General features: G+C 50.2%; 1 protein-coding gene across 3 annotated transcripts in view; it reads left to right on the top strand.

Moving 5' to 3' along the window:
* Window positions 1-4,580: 4,580 nt before the first annotated feature.
* The window catches only part of NUP210 (nucleoporin 210), a 103,308-nt gene continuing 85,682 nt past the window's right edge, over window positions 4,581-22,206 (top strand). For 2 of the 3 annotated variants that reach the window (XM_054504556.2, XM_064591500.1), the window contains exon 1: window positions 4,582-5,000. In XM_054504556.2, the coding sequence (XP_054360531.2) occupies window positions 4,828-5,000 (173 nt within the window). In that variant the 5' untranslated portion in view covers window positions 4,582-4,827. Of the gene's footprint in view, window positions 5,001-22,206 lie in introns of all 3 variants that reach the window. The other variant, XM_064591502.1, reaches the window with a different exon arrangement.

Genomic DNA, 22,206 nt, shown 5'->3' with positions numbered 1-22,206 from the left:
AGCCTCTTCCTAAGTTTTTTTATTTTTCCGAAATGCTGAGTTGTCCAGCTCAGAGACCCCCGAAGGTTCGTGTTGGGTCCCCCGTTCCTCAATTTCCATGACCAAACCTAGCTGCAGACTCAGCAGGAGGGTGCTCTGAAATACATACCTCTACTCCAATGATAAACGGGAAACACAGAAATCGCCAGGGGAGAAACAGAGATAGAAGGGGAACCTATAGATTAAAGGCTTATTTCAACCAATTGCAATATATGAATCTTACTTGGATCCTGATTCTTAGAACACAAACTATGACAAAAAATATGACATTTATGAGATAGTTAGAAATTTGAACCGACTGGATATAACTGAGGAATTATTAATTTTTTAGATGTGATAATAGTATTGTGGTTATAGTGTATATGTAAAAGACCCCTTATCTTTTAGAGATACACACACTGAGATACAGATGAAATGATAAGATCCCTTGGATTTGTTTCAAAATGACATGGGGCAGAGCTTCGAGTTATCTGCAGAAGGCACAGGATTGGCCATGGATTGTGGTCATGGGACTGAAGGGTCATGGGCTTCATTATACTACCCTATCTACTACTGTAAATGTTTGAGATTCTCCATTGCAAAACTGAAAAAAGATATTTTTGTGAAAAGCAGGTGGATAGGCTCTAATATGACAACATCCCACTAGGAAAAAAGTTACCTGCCTTTTATTTTATTATTTTTATTATTTATTTATTTAGGGACGCCTGGGTGGCTCAGTCGTTAAGCATCTGCCTTCGGCTCAGGTCATGATCCCAGAGTCCTGGGATCGAGCCCAGCATCGGGTTCCCCGCTCCACGGGAGGCCTGCTTCTCCCTCTCCCACTCCCCCTGCCTGTGTTCCCTCTCTCGCTGTGTCTCTCTCTGTCAAATAAATGAATAAAATCTTTTAAAAAAAGAGAGATTTATTTTAGAGAGAGAGAAGGGGCAGAGGGAGAGAGAGCTTCTCAAGCAGACTCCCTGCTGAGTGTAGAGCCAAAGTGGGGCTGGATCCCACAACCTATGAGATCATGACCCGAGCCGAAATCACAAGTTGGATGCTTAATCGACTGAGCACCCCGGTGCCCCCTTACCTGCCTTTTAAATTATCTCTCCACCTTTCTCCACTCAAGGAGCAAGGCCCTTTGATTGGGCCAGTCTGTCTTCAATATTGTCTAGTGCTTGATCATATTCCGGTTGAATGGGGAGAGCAGGCCTTTGGCAGGACGCAGTGTCTATTTGTAACTTGATGGCATCCCTTTGTTTCATTGTATTTATTTTTTGGCTACTTCTATTTTGCAACTGATATTGATTTTCTCTTTACAGAAGTGACAAAGTTTTATTCTTAAATACACGTATGTAAACAATCTGATTTAAAGACAAATAGTACAGGGGTGCCTGGTGGCTCATTGGGCTGTGTCCAACTCTTGATCCCAGCTCAAGTCTTGATCTCAGGAGCATAAATTCGGGCCCTACATTGGGCCCCGTGCTGGGTGTGGAGCCTACTTAAAAAAAAACAAAAAACAAAAAACAAATAGTACAGGTGGTACTCAGATATCATAGGATTTTTTTCAGGGTGGGGGGAAATGACAGAAGTGTGGGAGGCACTGATACCAGTTACAGGAAACATTTCTTTATTTACCACATCTAACACAAATCTGAGGTCCCTTCCATCCCAGAGAGTCTCTGTGCCTGGAGGAAGATGGTCTGCTCAGGCCCACCGTCTCCTTGAATTTCAGATAAAGCACTTGACACAGAGAAGGGGGCCAATGGCAGGAGTGGAATCAGATCACACAGAGAAGGCTGGCTGCCAGAATGGGCCCAGACACCAACCATTACTAGGTTCAGAATCAACTAAAACAAAGGAGGAGGGACGAAGGGGAAAATGTTTTATCCATCATTTTGTTGTTTCCCATTGGTTGTTTTCTGCTGGGGGAAATTTCCTGACTGTCTTGAGTGAAGCATACAAGGGGGTCAGCAAACTATGTCTTCCCAGAGTCTTTTTTTTTAAAAAAAGATTTTATTTATTTGAAAGAGAGAGAGAGGGCTCACAAGAGGGGGGCAGGGGCAGGGTGAGAAGGAGAAGGAGATGCCCACCAATGGTAATGTGTTGCAAAACCGGAGGATAATACTGCAACCAGAAAGCTGACATGGATACAGTCAAGATATAGAACATTTCCATCACCACAAGCGTTCCCCCCGTTGACCGTCTATAGTCACATCACATGCAGGCCCACTTGGCCAGACCCTCACCCTTGGCAATCAGCCAGCAGCTCTCCATTTCTAGAATTTTGCCACTTCAAGGATGTTGTATGAATGCAATCATACAGTATGTAACCTCTGAGGATTGGCTGTTTTTCCACTTGTAATTCCCCAGAGATTCATCTGAGGTGTCCGTGTATCAATTGCTCATTTCTTTACTGCTGAGTAGGACTGCATGGTATGGGTGGACCACAGTCTGTTTAACCGTCATCCATGGAAGGACCTCTGTGCTGTTTCCACTTTGGGGTTACTCTGAATAAGGCTTCTATGAACATTTTATGTACAGGTTTTTGTGTGAACATAAACTTTCATTTTTCTAGGATAAATGGTCAGGAGTGTGCATGTTTCTTTTTAATGAATTGCCATATTTTATAATCAGGATATTTCACCTCAAAAAAAAATCCATGTTCCTAATTTCTCATCAATAATCACAATATCTGGAAAGATGGGGCACAGCAACTCATGATCCTAATGGGCCAGAGCACTCCAGTCCCCTAATGCCCTGCCTAGTCCCTTTTATTTACCTGCCTGGCGAGGCTCCTGGTTTACAAATTTAAGCGGGCAGAATTGGAACACAATTAGTTTTATATATATACATGTCTACAATTTCTCTGCTCAAGCAGAAAACACTGGTTGCCTATGGGGAAGGGTATCCGGTTATGGGACAGTGAGAGCAGTCACTGTTACTATGAGCCCTTTGGGGCCTTTTTAGTTTAAACCATCTGACTCTTTTAGTTTGAACCATCTGACTGTATTACCTACTCAAAAATGAATAAAATGTGAAAACAAGAACACTAAAATTTCCTCACAGATACCCCCTCTGGTGCTGCTTTTCCCATACCAACTCTTCTTTTTATTCAGAGAAGAGAACCTATTGGAATTTCCCCTCCCAGAGTACCTGGTTCTACACAGGAAAAACTCTCTAGCTCTGGTATCTAATTTCCCCTAATGCACACATTCCCTGGTCTGGGATCTTAAGGGTTTGACCCCAAAACACACCTCATCACCATCCAAAAGCCGGATGACCCCTGGGGGGCAAACACAGACACATGTGTGCCTCTGAATCCCAGTAAGGTATCTATGTCCAGCCCAGGGGCCACCTCCTCCAAGAAGCCTTCCCAGCCTGACTGAAATTCAGGGTCTCCTTCCTTGTCCTGCAGTGGCATTAATGTGTGCCTTTCTGGTTACAATTCAGTGCACACTTCCTGAACCTTTTACAAGAGCCGGGCTGGTGCACCCTCGCCCCACCCCTTTCCTGACCTCCCACTAGACTGCCCCCTACCCCCCCCCCCCCCCGCCCCGCAATAGATGAACATTTTAGAGGCACTGGTGCACTTTGTGTCCTCTGAACTCACCGCTCATGTAGCTCGTGCAAGTCGTGACAAAGACATCTACAAACCACAGAGCACAGAATGTAGACTGAGTTTAAGAGCTAAGATTTCTGCATGCGGACGAATTCAGTGATGCTGAACAGAGGCGAGAGGGGATAGCGTGTGCCCCGGCAGCGTTGGTGCTCTAAATCCACCCCTTGGGTAACCCTCCCTAGGACTTACAGAAGACAGGAGGTGTAGCGCAGAAAATAGGGCTCTGGGATCTGAGAGCCCTAGCGCTGCCCTTCTTGTTGGGTGATCTTTGGGCCACTCTATCTGCTTCCTCCTGGAGAAATGGGGATCATAACTTCTCTCTGGCAAGGCTGTATGGAGGTTAAAGTGGGAGGAAGCACCCAGCCGGCCCTCAGTGCTTCCAGCAGGTCGCTGCCGATTACGGAACCCGGGTCCCTCTTCTGGAAAGTACGACCCGGACGAAGTGCACCTCGGCACTCCGCATCCCAGATTTCTGGGGTGCCTGTCCCTTTGCGTGTTGACGGTCAGTCTCTCCGACCGAGCTCACGGTCACGGTCACAGTCGCTCAGCGGCCTCGTTTGCGCGGCGCCCAGGCCCGGCCCAGTCGCCAGAGGCGCTGAACAGAGCCGAATGAATGACTGCACGAATGGCTGGAAGGCTCCGCACTGGCGCCCAGTAACAGCCAGAGCTTGAAACCACCGGGTACGAGCGTGTAGACCAGAAAACTGCGCAGTGATTCCCGCGAGGTCGAGGGGTGGCCGGCAGGCGCGCGAGGTCAGGCTGACCCCACGTGGGCGCGCGCCCTAGCCCTTCATTCCCCGCCTGACTGTGGCTCGGGCTCGGGCTCGGGCCCCGGCCCCATCCCCCACGTGGCCCGGGGCGCTTGCCCCACCTCATTACCCACCCCCTCCCCCGCTCGCACTGCGTGGCCGAGGGCGCGCGCGCTCCAGAGCCTCCCTCCGCCCGGCGTGGTCGAGGGCGCGCGGGCCCGGGCCGGGGGTGGGGTCGCCGCGGGCTCGGCCCCCTCAGTTCCCGCGCTCGGGCCCTGCCGGGACCCAGGAAGTGGCCCTAGGCCGCGGCCCTCGCTCCGCCTCCTCCCGCCCGCGTTTATCACCTGCTGGCCCGGCGCGCGCGGGCGGGGGAGGAGGGCCGAGGGGGAGCGCGCGGGCGGCCAGGCGCCGGGTCGCCGGAGGTGAAGCGCGGCGAGGATGGCGGCGCGGGCCCGGGGACTGCCGCCGCTGCTGCACGCGCTCTCGGTGCTGCTGGCGCTGGGCCCCATCGCCGCGGCGGCCAAGCTCAACATCCCCAAAGTGCTGCTGCCCTTCACGCGGGCCACGCGCGTGAACTTCACGCTGGAGGCCTCGGAGGGCTGCTACCGCTGGTGAGGCGCGCGGCCGACGCCGGGGGAGGGAGGGCCCTGGGGCCCAGGAGGCAGGCCGGCGGGAGCGCGCTGCAGGTGCGCCGGCGCGGGCAGAGCGCGGCCGCGGCTCGCGGGGCTGGTGCGGCGGGGCCTGCGGGCACGCGCGGCTTCCGGGCCGGGGCGGGCGCCGGGGGGAGGGGGGTGCCGGCGGGGCGGCCGGGCGCGCCCCCAGCAGGCCCGCGCGCAGCAGGTGCGCCGGCGCGCGCTCTCCGGGCACCCGGGCGGCGGCTAGGCGGTCACGGCCGTCCCGAGCGACTGGCCGCGCCGGACTCGGCGGCGTGCGCGCGGGTTGCCGCCACTGCGCATGGCGCCGCCTGGGCCTCCGCGCCGCTCGGGCTGGAAGGGAGCGGGGCCCGGCCGGCAGCTAACTGTCTGTTCGCGGTTTGTGCGCCAGGAGGGGCCCAAGAGTCGGCCTGACTTGAGGAAGGCGTCGAAGCTGTGGAGGGCCCCGGGGAGGCCCTACCAGGGAAGGGGGTCCTCAGGACTTCCCCTGTGGGGAGAGGAATGCACTGGAGCGCCTGGGCCAGGGATGGGGGTCCACGTGGTCTTACTTCCCCTTCTTGTCCAGGACTCCGGGGAGCGGGTCGTCAAGGCCCTGCAAAGCCCTAGTCTGGAGACGCAGGTTTCTTGATTTTGTCTAGTGATTGGAAACTCATCCCCGGCGCCGGACTGGTATGGGAATTGGGTTTGTGGAGAAGCCTGAAAGGCGTGTGTGGGAAGAATCATATCCGTTCAGCCTCTTTGGGAGGAACATAAACCTTTGATGAAAGGTCTTGCGGGGGGAAACCCTAGGGACCCATTTTACAGACGAAAAATGAAACGCAAGGAATGGTTGGTGATTCACCCCAGGTTGTCCAGGGTGGGGTCAGGCTTGTGCTCAAACCTCAGGCTTTTTTCGACAACTCCCCTCCTGGCTTCCTGGGGAACTCCGGAATTCTACATTCATTGTGGGGGGTGGGATCTTGGAAACCCCAGAAACTAATGAAACTAGAGGCCTCTGCTCCCCCTCTTTCCCCCTAGACAGACCTGGCTAGGTCCCTGGCTGGGCAGGGTGATGTGGTCCAGACCTGTCCAGCAGACCGAGAAGGACCGAGAAGAATGAAGCTTCTACTCTTGTCGGGTGGAGACAGCCCCCGGTGTGACTGAGGCCCCACCCACACCTCACAGCCCCACCTTGCTAGAGATGAAAGGAGGCTCTCTGGGCCCTGGGCATCCAGGAGACACTTCTGCCTCTCCCTTTCTTTCTTTTTTTTTTTTTTTTTAAAGATTTTATTTATTTATTTGACAGAGACACAGCGAGAGAGGGAACACAAGCAGGGGGAGCGGGAGAGGGAGAAGAAGGAGATGCTTAACGACTGAGCCACCCAGGCGCCCCTGCCTCTCCCTTTCTTTACCTGTTTGATGCCTGGGTCAGTGTTGAAGCTTACCAAGGTGTGATCGCTGTTACAGAGAATCATATGTGTGTGTGTGTTATGTTTTAAGTCTGTTTGCGTATCAGTGTGCGCATATATGCAAGGATGGTCCCCAGAGCTCAGAGGCACATTCTTCCTCAATAGTACTACCTGTAGCTATTTATTTTCGGAAAGTCAGCCTCCTGAAATAAGGCCATGCTATATCAGCCAATTGTATTTTGGGTTTAGTGCATTATGCACCTGGAGGGTCTTGTTCCTGGCTTGGTATCCGAGGCTGAGCTTCGGGCTTAATGTTTTCTGTATCCTTGACTAGGGCCTTGTCTTGTGTGGGAAGATGAGCTGTTAGTCCCTGCTTTCAGGAGATACGTGCTTGTTCTCTGGTTGAAGTTGTCTGTTCTTCTTGCTATATGGGCAAGAAAGAGGTTATTAAAAACAACTGGCTTCAAATGGATCCCTTTGGATATATTTGGATGCTACTTCCTTTGAGATTCTATAGCTGTACTTTTTTTTTTTCCTGAAGTAACCTTTTTTTTTTTTTCCAAGTACATTTTCTTTTCTGAGAGACTCTGGTGGTTTTTAATTTACTTGTATAGCTTCTTAGGAGGAAGGGGAAAAAAAAAACATTCCTAATCTCTTATGCATCAGAGAAGTGCTAAGTACCTTATAACTTGTTTTGTATCTGATCCATAATTTTTATTGCAAATGTGTGACTGCTTAGCTTAAGTGTCTCCTCAGAGGTGTTTTGTGGTTGTGATGTTCCCCTTAACTTCACAGGAAAATCTTCCATCAATCAAGCATTGAAAATACTTATTTTTAGTAGCGCTGTTCCTATTTGAGTCCTCTGTTGCTTTAGTTTTTGAAGAATCTCCTCTGGAGATTTTAAGAGTTGGCATGCAGACAAGCTGTATATCCGTAATTACCTAAACCTGGGAGGAAAATACCCTCTTCATTCAAGAAGTTCATTGTTAAGTCTGAGATTGAAAAAAAAAAAAAAATTAAAACTCTCCTGGACCTTGGGGGAATTTTTGCTCAATCCTTTGAATTTGGGGCCAGGCTCCAAGTTGACTGAAATCACTGCATGCCTCAGCCAGTGGCTCTAAGTTAACTTTTCCTGTTTCTTGATTTTATGGCATCAAATAATGGGACAGTTTTCGGGCCCTAGGAGCCCTAGAGATCATGTAGTGTAAACTGCCCACATTGTCCTCTGAGCCTCAGAGAAGGAAGGGCTCTGTGTGATGTCGCATAAATACAGGTGGCCCCCGACTAACGATGGCTCCACTTAAATTTTTCAACTTTACAATGGTACAAAGTGATAGTCATTCAGTAGGAACGGAACTTGGAGCTTTGAGTGTGGATCTTTGCCCAGACTGGCGACATGCAGTAGGACACCTTCCCGTGACGCTGGGCGGTGGCAGCCGCCGCAGCTCCAGGCCAGCCGCGTGATCACAGGGTCAGCCGCCGATACCCTTAGGACCACCCTGTACTCACTCAGCCTTCTGCTTCTCACTTTCAGCACGGTATCCAGTAAGTTACACGATCCACTCAGCACTTTGTTATCCAACAGATTTGTGTTAGAGGCTTCTGCCCAACTGCACGCTAACGTCACTGTTCCCAGCACGGTTAGTGTAGGCCAGGCTGCCACACTATGATGTTTGGTATGTTTGGTGTATTAAAGGCAATTTCGACTTGCAATATTTTCAACTTCAGATGGGTTTATCGGGGCCTAGCCCCATCATAGGTTGAGGAACATCTGTGGCGAAGTCTCTGAGTTGTGTGGGAGCCCACAGGGACACCCCCATTCCCACCCCATTCAGGGTCTTGCGGCCTCGGTTGTATTTGCTGGACACTGATTGAATCCTTCCAGTTGCATTGCTGGTTATGAGTTAAGTTTCTTATTCTTTCTTACTATTTTGTGTTTTTGAAAGTGTTCCATGAAGTATCTTTCATTAGGTCTTTTTTTTTTTTTTAAGATTTTATTTTTAAGTAATCAACATGAGGCTTAAAGTCACGACCGCGAAATCAAGAGTTGCGTGCTTCACCAACTGAGCTAGCCAGGTGCCCTAAATCTTTTTTTTTTTTTTTTTTAAGGTATCCTTTTATATACAAAATGACATTATATAGAAAATTGGGAAAGTAAAGAAAAAGAGAAATATACTGTAATCCTTCAACTGTAACACAGCCAGTCACCACTTGGGCTTCCTTCTAGTCACTAATTTTCCCCCTTGGAGCTCGTACCTGGTGTTTGGGCCACTCGGTACCCTCCTCTGTCAACCACCAGCTCACATTAAGACTCAAATATTTTTCTCCGGTGCTTCATTATCTTCCTAAGCTTTAGGTGTCTGAGCACCATTCTGCTTGGTAGCTGTTCCATCATCTGCTCATGCTTTTCCCTGTGGTTGAAGTCCCAGGGTGTTCTGGTTTCCCCAGTGGGCTGCCCTGTCTTGGAGAAAGTGAGTGTCTTAGGTTGGTACAGCCTGAGGTGAGGATTTGGTTGTGGGTGCTTTATTTGAGAGGGTGCTCTCCTGGGAGGCAGGATAGGGAAGAGAAAGGAGATGAGCAAGGATGGGGTCCCAGAGAAAGTCAGTGTGACCCTTGGGACCCTGTGGAGTTGAATTCCACTTCAGGTCCACCTCCTTGAGGTAAGGGGGAGAGCAAGCTTTTGAGCTTTTCTGTCACCCGTGATCAGCCAGCCATTGGCTGCTGCCGGGGAAAGGGGGTGTTGTGCAACCTCCCTGGCCTCCGGGTGAGGCAGGCTTCTTGGCCGGGGGTGTCTGACTGGACAAGGTTCTATTCGTACACCATGAGCTGCCGCGCTGCCCCCTGCTGAGGGGAGGCGCATCAGCCTGGTAAAGGGCATCCCATGGCCCCCACTAAACTGCTGTGCCCAGAATTCTCCCCCTTTCCTGTTCCGGAAAGTCTCCCCCGGGGCACTCTGGAGCTGCCTGGTGTGTCTGCCAGGCTTGGTCCTGAAGCAGGGTGCCCTTCTCAGCCACGGGTATGAGGATTCTTGGGGAGGCAAATGGGAGCCCTTCCGGCTGCATGGGTCCCCACACAGTGGAACTTGTCCTTGGTGTGTGTTGTGTCCCACACACCTCCACTCCCCCTCGGGAATCTGTGGGCATGAAAGAGCCAACAGTCCCTCTGTCCTTGCTGACCTGTAGTGGTGCGAGTTCCAAGGCCAGCAGCACCTCCGGGGGCCTCTCTGCCCGCCCCCCGCGGAAGGAAGCAGCCGGTCCCATTGCAGCCTGGGGAAAGTGGGAGAGAAAGGGTGAGGGAGAGGGTTTCCTCTGGCTCTTCCGAAACCCACTCTACGCACTGCGCTGAGCTGGAAAGTCATCCAGCCCAGCTGCCTTCTGCTGAGCTCCCACTCAGCCTGCAGGACGGAGGCTGGTCACATGTGGGTAGCTGGACAGGTGAGGAGGCAGGAGAACCCAGGGGAAACTGGAGAATTAGGCACTAACATTAAAATAAAAAATTTACAGTGTGAAAGCTTAACCCAAAAAGTGGGTTTCATTCGGCCAGAGGCCCACCAGTGCTCGCTGTGAAGAACCATCCTGCCCAAACACCCGTGGCGGGGGTGGGGGTGGGGGCAAGCACTGATCAGCAATACAGATTTCACCCACGAGGGCTGGGGGTCCACTTACCAGATGATGAATATTTGTGACTTAGAACTGATCCAGGCATGTTCCTGGTCCTGGGTCATGGGATAGTGAAGAAGATGGCGGCCTGCTTCCCAGGAGCCTGGAGCTGGTTGGGAGAGTTAAATAACCGACTAAGATGAAAGGAATGGCTACATTTCGTGTGGCGGTAAGTCTGTGAAGGACATAAAACAGCATGTCCTCCCTGAAGCTGACCTGGGACCTAAGCGGGTACAGCGGAGGGAGCAGCAAGTGCAAAGGCCCTGAGGAGGGGCCACACTGGCTCGCAGAGCACAGAGAAGGCATGTCTGGTGAGGGGAAGTGTGAGGTTAGAGAGCTTGGCAGGGGCCAGCCATATGGAACCCTGTGGGCTGTGGTTAGGAGACAGGGAGGGGCTTGCCAGGGTCAGGACTTGGGCCGTGGTAGCCTGGGACCAGTTGGTTCTCAGGGACTTGCTCTCTGCTCTGCATCCGCCTCAAGGGCTACCCGTAGTTCTGGTTCCTGCAGGGCTGGTGGGGACTTGCTCAATTCTCTTCAACGAGCCGTGGAGGGCGGTGCCAGGAAGTGTGTGTTGACTTGAGTTGACCTGGTACTGGGTTGTTTTCTTCTTGCTTCCTTTGCGGTCTGCTCTGCCAGCCCCTCTGGGTGGCTTCCTCCCTGCAGGCCCTGCCTCTGCCGCAGAGGGGCTAGAGCCTGCAGGTAGATGGTGGGGGGCTGTGCTTTCCTCTGCCCCCACCCACCGCTGCTCTTAGTACATCTCTCACTTCTCCTTTCTGGACTCTTGCTTTCTGGTCTGACCCTCCCACATCCTTGGGTTCCCCTGCCCAGCTCCCGTGCCTGTGTTCTGAGGAGTGGGGAATGGCTCCCCCCACGGCAGCTGGACGCCAACGCGCCCAACACATGGTGTGTGAGCGGGCCCCGTGTCACATTGGGAATGGGAAAGATTTACCCTTTCAAAATCCACTGTCGGTCCTTTAGAGTTCCTCAAAATAAAAGTTTATTTCTGGTGCCAATATGCTATTTACCTTTTTGTTGTTGTTTTTTTTTAATTGTGGTAAGATACACATATTGTAAAATTTAGCATCTTAATCATCTGTAGGTACACAGTTCAGTAGCATTAAGCAAATTCTCCGTTGTGCCACCATCACCACCCTCTAACTCCAGGACTTGTCCGTAATCCTCAACTGAGACTCTGTTCCCATCAGACAGGAACTCTCCCTCTGCCTCCCCGCCGCAGCCCCTGGAAACCACCATTCTCTTTCCTGAACACCTTTGAATATTTGCCTGTCTCTTGAGAGCAGGCAGATGGGCCCAGAACCTTTGCAGGCAACCGTGTCCTCCTCCCCCCAGAGTCTAGCAACATTGTTTTGATTCATGTTTGTTTTTATGGTTACCTGAGATGTATGGCAAATAATACGGGCTGTCCATTTACGCTAGTGATATAAGGTTTCCTTTTAAAGTACTTTTTCTTTAAAGAAGGATCCATTTAAAAGAAAAAATAAGAAAAGGATACAAGGCTTACCTGGCTGTGACTGGACCGGGAGGGCAGCATACAGAAGGGGGCCTGGAGGTGGGGACAGGTGGGCAGACGAGCAGGTGTCCTGCCGGCTCCCCCACGGGCCAGAGATGCACATCCAGAGGCTTCACATATTGCAGAGGGGTATGTGACAGTGGGAACCAAAATAGCAGAATCAGTTGTTGTGTTTTTTGTTTTTTGGGTTTTTTTGCCCATCCCTTTGTATTATTTCCCCACTTAATCCTAAAAACAAAACAAAACCCTTTTTGGTAAGAATGACTACTCACTGCACAAATGGGGAGCCAGGGGTCAGGAGCCGGTGATTGGAAGAGCCACATTCAAAACCAGGGCGCTGACCCCAGAGCCGGCTTGATTCTGGGGTGCACGCAGAAACATGCCAGCGCTTCTCAGCCAGTGGTTGGTTTCATAAAACCCATGACACTTTTCAAAAGCATTATGAAAGATATAGGTGGGGTAGTGATTCAGGAGAGGGTTGAGGCCATGTTCTGCCAAAATCTGGGAGCCCAAGCCCTCCCCATGGGCAGCCCCAGGTAGGCGCCCGAGGCCTTTGGCCCTGTTTTGAATAGTTGTGCCTTCAGCCCAAGGGAGTAGGGCAGTGTCCGGACCAGGGGTCTAGGACCAGGCTGGACTGAACCGTTTTTCTAGGAATGTGACCTTGGGCTGGTGACTTACTATCCGTGTGGAGGTCTCCTCAGGTATCAGATAGTTTTTTGTTTTATTTTATTTTTAAGTAGGCTCCACACCCAATGTGGAGCCCAACACGGGGCCCTGAGAATTCATGACCCCGAGATCAAGACTTGAGCTGAGATCAAGAGTTGGACGTTCAACTGACTGAGCCACCACCCAGGTGCCCCCAAATGGGGGTTTTAATAGGATATTCGGAGCACATGAAACATTTGGGGTGCATTTTGCTCTGTGCCTGACAGAATAAGCACCTAATAAATACAAGGGGTTTTTTGTCTGTTTTTTGCTTTTAAAAAAAAAATACCAGTAGTCTGAATGAAATCAAGCAGTAAGCCTTAAAGAATTCAGTCAGGGGTGTTTCTTTTGTCTAGACTCTTCTGACTATATGCAACAGGAAACTCAAGCCAAAATAGTTTAAATAAAACAAAGGAATGTTGCGTTGGCTTCCGGAACTGGAAGCCCCGGTGGAATTTGTTTCCCGCTTCTGTCCTGCAGGGGTTTACACGATTGTCAACAGGACCTGGGTTCTCGGTCCTCGTGTCTTGGCTTTGGCCAGGTGCTCTCCTGGGGTAGCAAGGTCACAGGTCCAGCCATACAGCCCCCAGAGTCAAGTCTAGTGGGGCACAGGCTATACACAGCAGCCATTCTGGCTGACTCACCTGGGCACATGCCTGCGTCTGAACCCCTCTCCTGCCGGGTGAGCACAGAGCCGATTGGCCAGACCGCAGCCACCTGCCTCTTAGTGTGCGGAGGAGTGTGAGCACTCTGGAGCCTTATGGTCTGCGAGCGGAGGAGAGGCAGTGCCCACGGAAAAGCTGGGTGCCATTACTGAAAGAGGCGGATGGAGGCTGGGCAGCCAAAATCCAGCACAGGTCCCCCTACGGGAATGACATCCTCCTTGCCTCCCGTTCCATTTAGGACATTTGGTGAAATTAAGCTTATAATTAAAAACCTTCTCCTAAAGAAAATTCCAAGCCCAGATGGCCTGTCTGTAAATCCTATGAAAAATTTAAGGAAGGAGTAGTACAAGTTTTTTTTATAAACTCAGGAAAGAGACAAGGAGTGGTTATTTCCTAGGTCATTTTTATGAGGCCTGCATTCCACTGATTGCAAACCAGACAAAAACATTATAAGAAAAAGAAATTCCACAGGGAAAAGCACAAAATTCTTTCACAAAATAATAAACCCAGAAAAATATTAAAAAGGGTGATGAGTCATCATGACCCACTGGGGTAAATCCCAGGAATGCAAGGTTGGTTTAACATTAACAAGCAGTGTAATTCACCACATCCATAGAATTCAAAGAAAAGCCATATGATTAATTGTCTCCATAGGTGCAGAGCATTCAGGGCCCATTCATGATAAAAATCTGTAGCACCTAGGAATAGAAGAGAATCTATAATCTGATAAAGGGCATCTACAGGAACATGTACCAGAGTCTTGTGCTAGGGGCAGTGGAGGCAAGAAATGAACAAGCCACAGGCTCTGTCCTCACACTGTCTCTGAGGGAAGTTGGACAAGGAAGAGGGTCATTGCTGAGCCATTGCCTTGAGCCATTTGGGCTTGCTGATCCTTTTGCCTTGAATGCTCTTCTCCCAGATATTCGAAGAGCCAACATCTGCCTCTCCTTCAGAGACATCTGAGGCTGTGTTCGTATGTCACCCCCTCTGTTAGGCTTCCTTTGACCATCCTGCCTTTCCCATCCCTGCTTTATGTCTGTCCATAGCCCTATTGTGTAAGATCCTATATTCACTTACTCGTTTTGTTTGTTCTTGTTTCCCACTGAGATGTAAGCTCCACGAAGGTGGGAATTAATGCATAATTTGTACTTTGGTGTATCCCCGGTGCTTAGACCAGTACCTGGAATATGGCGTATGACCCAGTAAATATGGATTCGATGAATGAATGAATGAATGAATGAATGACCCCAAGGAGGACAACTGGGGCTGTGGGGGCTGAGAGGAGATGGGGGAGGAGGCTTGGGGAGGGGTCCCTGGAAGAGTTGCCATTTACGGTGAGCCGTGAAGGCCGTGCAGCGGGAGAGCTTGGAGAAGGGTATGTGAAGTGGCCAGAACAACAGCAGGAAAGGGATGGAGGTGCCAGAGCTGGGAGCAAGGGCGAGGGGGAAGGGGCGGGGGGGAGGGGCGGGCTTCCGAGCAGAGGTTAGACTCCAAGTCCAGTGGCTTGGGATCTTGCCAGTGTTGCGGCCTTGGGTCAGCAGCCCTGTCTTGGGCCTGAATCTTTGCTTGTGGTTCTGAGGATATCTGCTGTTGGGGTTGGGGACGGGGACCCATGATGAAGCTGCCATGGATGCCCTGACAACAGGGACTAGGATCAGGCTTCACTCAGGGAAGGGGATGGACAGGGTGAGGCATAAATGATCACGATATAGAAGGACCTGCATTGTCTGCCTGCCTGCCTGTCTGCCTTCATTTTTAAGTAATCTCTACACCCAACACGGGGCTCAAACTCACAACTCCGAGATCAAGAGCCGCACACTCCACCAACTGAGCCAACCAGGTGCCCCTGTCTAACTTTCTTTAAAAAGCAAAGTTCTTGTGGTCCGAATCGCACCAAAGACCCCTCATTTGGGAACCTCCTTCTATTTCCTGAACTTGGGAGCTTACTATGTACAAGGCCCATGATGAGAGCTTTATATTTTCTGTCCCATCTAATCCACCCCAATCCTTTGTGCCAGGAATGATTTTTATTCCACTGTGTGGATGAAGAAACAGAGGCCCAGAGAGGTTAAATCGTTTGCTTAAGGTCACACAGCAGGTGAGTGGCAGCACACACTATCTTGGGACTTCCCCTTGCAGCAAGCAGACACCATCACTAAGTGCTGCTTACCAGACTGCACCAGGGGCCCGAGGAAGCCCTTGGAACCCGTCCTATGGGTGGGGGTGAGTGCTGGTATGTGGGAGGGTGGGCAGACCTGCTGACGGCTAGCTGAGATGTACAGAGGAGCCACGTATGTGCAAGTTGCCACACCACGAATTCTTTCTGCAGAGTGGCAGTTAATTTAAACTGGGGGGGTGGGGGCAGAGGAAGGCTCTTTGGCAGAAAAGCTGTACGAGCCAGGACCTGTTTCTTTGGTGGAACACAATGCTTGTATGCAAATGAATTGGGCTCTGGTAGCAGGGACCTGACTTCCGTGGGTGCAGGTGACACTGGGCATCTCAGCTGTCAGGCCAACATGCGGACCTGCCTCCCAGGCATAGTTAGTACTCGTCTGTCTCCGAGCCCTGTCCCCTCCTTCCCCCCTCCCTCAATCCCGCCCCGGTCCTTCCTGAGGATCCCATGCGCCGTTGCCCGCTTTGTGTCACGCGGTGCACGGTTCACCCTTTCCTCTGTCCCTTTCAGGGGACCGACCCAACCAGAGAGGGGACTTCCCTGGTGTTCAGAGCTGCTGACACTGCTGTGTAAGGCTATGCTGTCCTTGTGTTTCTGGAAACCTTGGAAAATGGCAGTGGATACAGTAGCACCAGAGAGAAGGTGTGGCCCGGGGGTGAGGCTCCGTCCCTCACTCTCCCTGCACCCACAGCCCCCCCACTGCCGAACTGCAGACGCTTCCTGCCACTGTCAGGCGTGGGCCTTTTTTTATGTAGGGCCTATATTGGAATTTACTATTTCCTACAAAATGGCTCACTTTTTTGGATATTGATGTTGTCATCAGTATTAACATTTATGAGTGCACAAGTTTGCTGTGTTTGTTTTTCCTACAACACTTTAAAATGAAAGAATAATAATAATAATTGAAATACATAAAGAGCCCATTAAAAATAGTTCATCTGTGTATCCTGTCTGTTGTTGTGTGTGTCATACCCTGGGGAACACATCACGTAGTGGGAGAAATACCTGACCTGTTGCTGTGATCCCTGGCCCTGCCACTTACAGCTGTGCTTTGGGGAAATTGCCAGACCTCTCTGAGCCTCAGTTTCATTTTCCCAGATATACCTGCTGGAGGGTAAGTAATCTGATGGTTAGAAGTATTCAGCTCTAGGTTTAACACATGGTGGACAATTCCCTTTGTTATCTTCTACCCTCTCTCTGTATTAGTAAGGATTCTCTAGAGAAACAGGACCGATAGCATATAATTTTATTACATATAAAGAAATTTAGTATAAGGAATTGGCCCATGTGATTATGGAGGCTCAGAAGGCCCAAGATCTGCAGGGTGAGTTGGCAAGCTAGAGACCCTGGAGAGCCATCCAAAAGGCTGGCAGGCTGCAGACCCAGGAAAAACTGGTGTTTCAGTTTGAGTCTGAAGGCAGGAATAAGCCAGTGTCCCAATTCAAAGGTGGTCAGGCAAGAGAAATTCTTTCTTACTTGGAGGAGGGTCAGCCTTTTTGGTCTATTCAGGCCTTCAGCTGATTGGGTGAGGCCCACCGACATTAGGACAATCTGCTTTACTCAGTCTACAGGTTTAAATGTGAATCTCATCCAAAAATACCCTTGTAGAAACACCCAGAATAATGTTTGCCCAAGTAACCTCTTGGCCCAGTCAAGCTGACACATAAGATTAATTATCATACTCCCCCAGCACACATATTTATTTTATTTTATTTTTTTAAAGATTTTATTTATTTGAGAGAGAGAGACAGAGAACAAGCAGGGGAGGGGAGAGGGAGAAGCACACTCCTCACTAAGCAGGGAGCCCAACGCAGGGCTCGATCCCAGGATCCCAGGATTATGACCTGAGCTGAAGGCACATGCTTAACCAACTGAGCCACCCAGGTGCCCCCATATATATACTTTTAAAGTTTTATTTACTTAAGTAATCTCTACACCCAACGTGGGGCTCGAACTCACAGCCCCGAGATCAAGTCACATGCTCTTCCAACTGACCAGCCAAGTGCCCATACTTTTTATTTTAATCAAAAAATGGTCCCCGGAGGTCTCAGCACTAGCCAGATATGAGGTGCTCCTGCCCATCATCTCTCTCTTATCTCCTCTGGTGCTCCCTGTCTCTGTCTGCCTGGCTCAATGTGATTAACAACTATGTCTCAAGAATTACCCATCCTCCCTCTCTGTAGAAGGTGATTCATCTCTTGCCAGATCCTGGAAGCAGAAACATTCCAGAATTGCCTATGTGTGGCCAGCCCTTCCATGCCCAGCCCCGGAAGGAGCCAGCCTGACTCTCCAGGAGCATGTATCTGTAGGGTGTTCTGAGCCCACCTGGAGAGCTGTGGGATGCAGAGGCCACACTTCTGTGTAGCCGGGAGGGGACTTGAATAGCAGAAAACACGAAATTTGGCCTTGGATCACGTATGTCCTGGCCCCGGCCCTCGGCATGGCCTATAACTAGTCCCCTCTTCTCTCTGAGCCTTAGTTTACTTTTCTGAACAATGAGGGCACAGCAGTAGTTCTCTAAGTTATGTCCACTGTTAGGGGGAAATGTTTGCATTTAGAAGTTGAAATAGTACAGAAGAGAACAAAGAATAATGAATACCCGTACTCCTACCATCAGAATTAGCCATTGTCAACAATTTCTGTCCTTGTTTCTAGTCTGTTACTGCCACCCGGTGTTTTCACCCCCCACCGGTGGCAGTCTCTAGTTGGAGTTGGGAGTCCCGAGGGTACCTGCCCAACAAGTTCCCCGGCAAACACTTTCGAATGTGCTTTTTCATTCGTAATTGCATTCCAACCTCGCCATGACAGGGGCACATAATCGCTGGATTCTGTGGTTCTTTTGTGCCTCTTAAAAGTACGGCCAAAGTAGGCAGGCCTCAGGATGTGCCAGAAAGATCAGATAACTGAAAAGAGAGAGCCCTTCTGTTGGTAACAGAAACACCACCCAAGGCTGTTGTAAACTGTCTTGTCAGGGCCTGGCATGAGCCCTTCCAGCTTCAGATGCGGCATACTGGAGCCCAGAGAGAATTCGGGGGAGACATCAGTGGGAGGGGGATGTGGTACGGTCTGCCCAAATCCTGAGCGCCCGCCACACCTGCTGACATTTCTCGGCACTTTAGCATTTCTTGTGAGGTGCTTTCTGGCCCCCCCAGCTGCCCGGTGAGGGGGGAGTGTGGCTCCCATTGCCCCAACTTAGCCGAGGTGAGCAGGTGCAGGGACTGGAGGCTGCCTCCCCTGCATGGGATCCCACTGTCTCGGGCTGGGCCCCAGGGACAGCCTGCTCACCACAGGCCCCAGGATGCAGTGGGTGCCCCCTTCCAGGCAGCTGCTTTGTCTTATCTGGAGGTTGCACCTAGCGCCCTTGTATCAGCCCTAAGTGTGAAGAGGGAGAGAACTTTCTCAAGAGGTGCTAAGAGCTCCCAGCACCCACCAGCTCCCAGGCCGGGGTTTGGCAGGGATTAGAAGGTATCCCCAGGACAAGTGGTGAGTTGGGAGCAGTGTTTGCCTGCCTGGCTGTCCATCTGCAGACCAGTCCTCTGCCTTCACCACTCTCCTCATGTGGTGATGAGTGCCCGCGGGGCAGCTGGGCCATGTGTCGAGGTGATGGCATCTGGGATATGTTGGGTTACATCCTTAGTTAAATTAATTCACCTATTACTTTATTTTTTTAATTTTTATTTTTTAAATTTATTTATTAGAGAGCGAGCACAAGCGGTGGGGAGGGGCAGAGGGAGAAGCAGATTCCCTGCTGAGTAGGGAGCCCGACGCCCGATGTGGGGCTCGATCCCAGGACCCCGGGATCATGACCTGAGCCAAAGGCAGATGCTTAGCCAACAGAGCCACCCAGGCACCCCTCACCTATTACTTTAATATGGCTTTTTAATAGGAACTTAAAAAAATAGGGATGAATTGGTGGAGTACAGGATTTTTAGGGCAGCGAAGCTGTTCAGTGTGAGGTTATAGCTGGCGGATACATGTCCTCATACACAGACTGTACAACCCTGAGAATGAACCCCCACGTACTGGAGGCTCTGGGCGGTAGTGATGTGTCAGTGTGGGTTCTCCAGTTGTCACAAATGTGCCCTCCCGTGAGGCATGTTGACAACAGGGAAGGCAGTGTGTGTGTTTGGGGGGTGGGTAGAGAGTATGGGAACTCTCCGTACACTTAGCGCTCAATTTTGCACGAAGCTAAAACTGCTCTAAACAAGTCTATTAAATTCATTTCACCTGTTCCTTTTGTTAACAAGGCAATTAAAAACCGCTAAATGTGATCTGCCATATTTCTCTTGGACAGGGCTGCTTTAAGGCCCACACCTGGACTTAACCTGGCCTGGAGTGAGAGGTGTGGTGTCTCCAGCCAGGTCCTGAGCCTGGCGGGGCCTCTCAGTGGTGTGGGGGGATGCGGGAGAGGGACTCTCCGGCCTCTCCGGCTTAACCTGGGCTAACTCCGTTCTTCTCTCAGATTAACTCGTTGCTGTGAGGCAACGGGAGGAGAGGTGGCTGCCCTATTTCACTCTTGAGGAGGCTGAGATTCAGAGACTGGGGAGGCATTTTCAGCCCAGACCGGGAGCCCCGATGTCTGGCCACCAGGGGCCATTGAACAAGACATAGACCACATTGTTTCTCAAACAGAGAAGTGGGCAATAGATTTTTTAGAGCAGTTTTAGCTTCACAGAAATTGAGCCAAAATTACAGAGATTTCCCATATCGTGTCCCCTGCCACATTCCCCACTGTCAACATTTGTTGCAATCAGTGAACCAAATCCACACATCATTGTCACCCAAAGTCTATAGCTTACATCATGGCTCATACTTGGTGTCATACATTCTGTGGGTTTGGACAAACATATAACGACTTGAGTCACCATCCATAATATCATACAGAATAGTTTCATGCCCTAAAAATCCTCTGTGCTTTCCCTGTTTATCCATTCCCCCTTGTCATTTTTTTTTTAATTTTAAATTGTGGAATAATTTTAGATTTACAGAAAAGGTGCAAAGATAATACAGAGATTTCCTTATACCCTTTACCCATCTTCCCCTAAAGTTCATGTGTTACACAACCAGGAACGTTGGTCAAAATGAAGAAATTAACACTGGTGAATAGTCACCAACATCTAGACTTCATGGCAGTTTTCCCATGGGGGTTCTTTTTCTGCTCCTGGATCCTGCCCAGGATCCCACATTGCCTTTCTTTGTCCTGTCTCCTTAGTCTCTTATGCTCTGTGTGAGTTTTCTAATTTTCTTGTTTCCACACTCAGTTCTGTGTGTGTATACATGTGTGTGTGTGGTTTAACAGGCTTTGAAAACTATCTTAGAGGGGCACCTGTGTGGCTCAGTCAGTTAAGCGACTGCCTTCCGCTCAGGTCATGATCCCAGGGTCCTGGGATCGAGTTCTGCATCGGGCTCCTGGCTCAGTGGGGAGCCTGCTTCTCCATCTGCCCATCCCCCCCGCCACCACTCGTGCTCTCTCTTTCATGCTTTATCAAGTAAATAAAATCTTAAAAAAAAAGAAAAGGAAAAGAGAAAACTATCTTAGAGTCACAGAGCCGCTAGCAGCTAAACGGAGTGCGTTTCCAGCATGCTGCGAGGCTCATTGCCGCGGGCACCTCCTCTCACCTCCTTACCTGGGTGTGTGTTCCTGCCCACTTTGTCGTCCTTCTTTCATCGCTGGCAGGCTCTTTTCTCAGAGGAAGTCCCTCCGTGGGGAGACCGCAGTGCATTTCCTCAGGGGCTTGGGGTTCCTTCCTTGACAGTGGGTGAGCTTTGTGTTCTGAGTCCTTTCAGTGGAGGTGTTGATCCGTGTCCGGGCGCGCTGCCGGCTGCTCAGCATGGGTCTATGATGTGTGTGCCACGCCGGCCCCGGGCGGGGGCACTCGGTGACAAGCCAGAAGATGACTTGGAGATGTCTTTTTGGCTGTGTTTCACACCATTGCTTTTTGCACCAGGCTTTTTTTTTTTTTAATTTTTTTTACAAGTTTCTTTCTGAATACCCCAGATCGATGGTGTTCCAGTGAGTTTAAGCGAAGGTCTGGGAAGGAAGCAAAGACGGGTAGTGCCTGTTGTCTTCAGGGCACTGTGCTGAGCGCAGCCCCTAGGAATGAGTGTTGGACACTCTGCACAGGGGACACCCCTTCTCTGGGTCCTGGATTACACTGTAAGTGCCCTGAGGACAACACCTGTTTTTCTGCTCTGTAGAGTGTGCAGCGGATTAGGTTGTGCACCTGCTTAAGATCCCCCAGTGGCTTGTCATTGTTCTCAGAATAATCTAAGCTCTTTGCTTGTGGCCTCCAGTGCCTCCCTGACCTCAGCTCCTGCCATCTCCTTGACCTCAAGCCCTGCCTCCTCATCTAAGGACTTGTTTTTCCAGTTTTGCTGAGCTATAATTAACATAAAACATAGTATTAGTTTAAGGTGTACAACATAATGAGTTGATACATGTGTATATTGCAAAATGATCACAGTAAGTCTAGTTACCATCCATCACTATACATAGTTACAGTTCTTTTCTTATGTTGACAGCTTTTAAGATCTGTTTCCTTAGCCAAGTTCAAATATGCAGTACAGTACTGTTAACTATAGTAACCATGCTGTACCTTACATCACCAGAATTTATTTAGTTTATAACCAGAAGTTTGTACCTTTTGATCCCCTTCGCCCATTTCCTCCGTCTCCCACCTCTGGCAGCCACCAGTCTCTTCTCTATTTCTATGAGTTTGGTTGCTGTTAGAGTCCACACGTAAGTGAGATCATACAGTATTTGTCTTTCTTCCTCTGATTTATTTCACTGAGCATAACACCCTGAAGGTCCATCCATGTTGTCACAAATGGCAGGATTTCCTTCTTTTTTATGGCTGAGTAATATTCCAGTCTGTGTGTGTGTGTGTGTTACACATTTTCTTTATCCATTTGACCATCGATGGACACTTAGGTTGTTTCCATGTCTTTTGTGTGTCTATTGTGAATAATGCTGCAGTAAACATGGGGGTGCAGATATCTTTTCAAGTTAGTGATTTCATTTGCTTTGGATACATTCCCAGAAG

This window comes from Mirounga angustirostris, unplaced genomic scaffold (genome assembly GCF_029215605.1).
Source record: "Mirounga angustirostris isolate CCGP_5_RB_7025 unplaced genomic scaffold, mMirAng1.0.hap1 SCAF_1, whole genome shotgun sequence".
NCBI lineage: Eukaryota > Metazoa > Chordata > Mammalia > Carnivora > Phocidae > Mirounga > Mirounga angustirostris.
The sequence above is the reverse complement of the archived record's forward strand: the minus strand, read 5'-3'. Positions and strand labels throughout refer to the sequence as shown.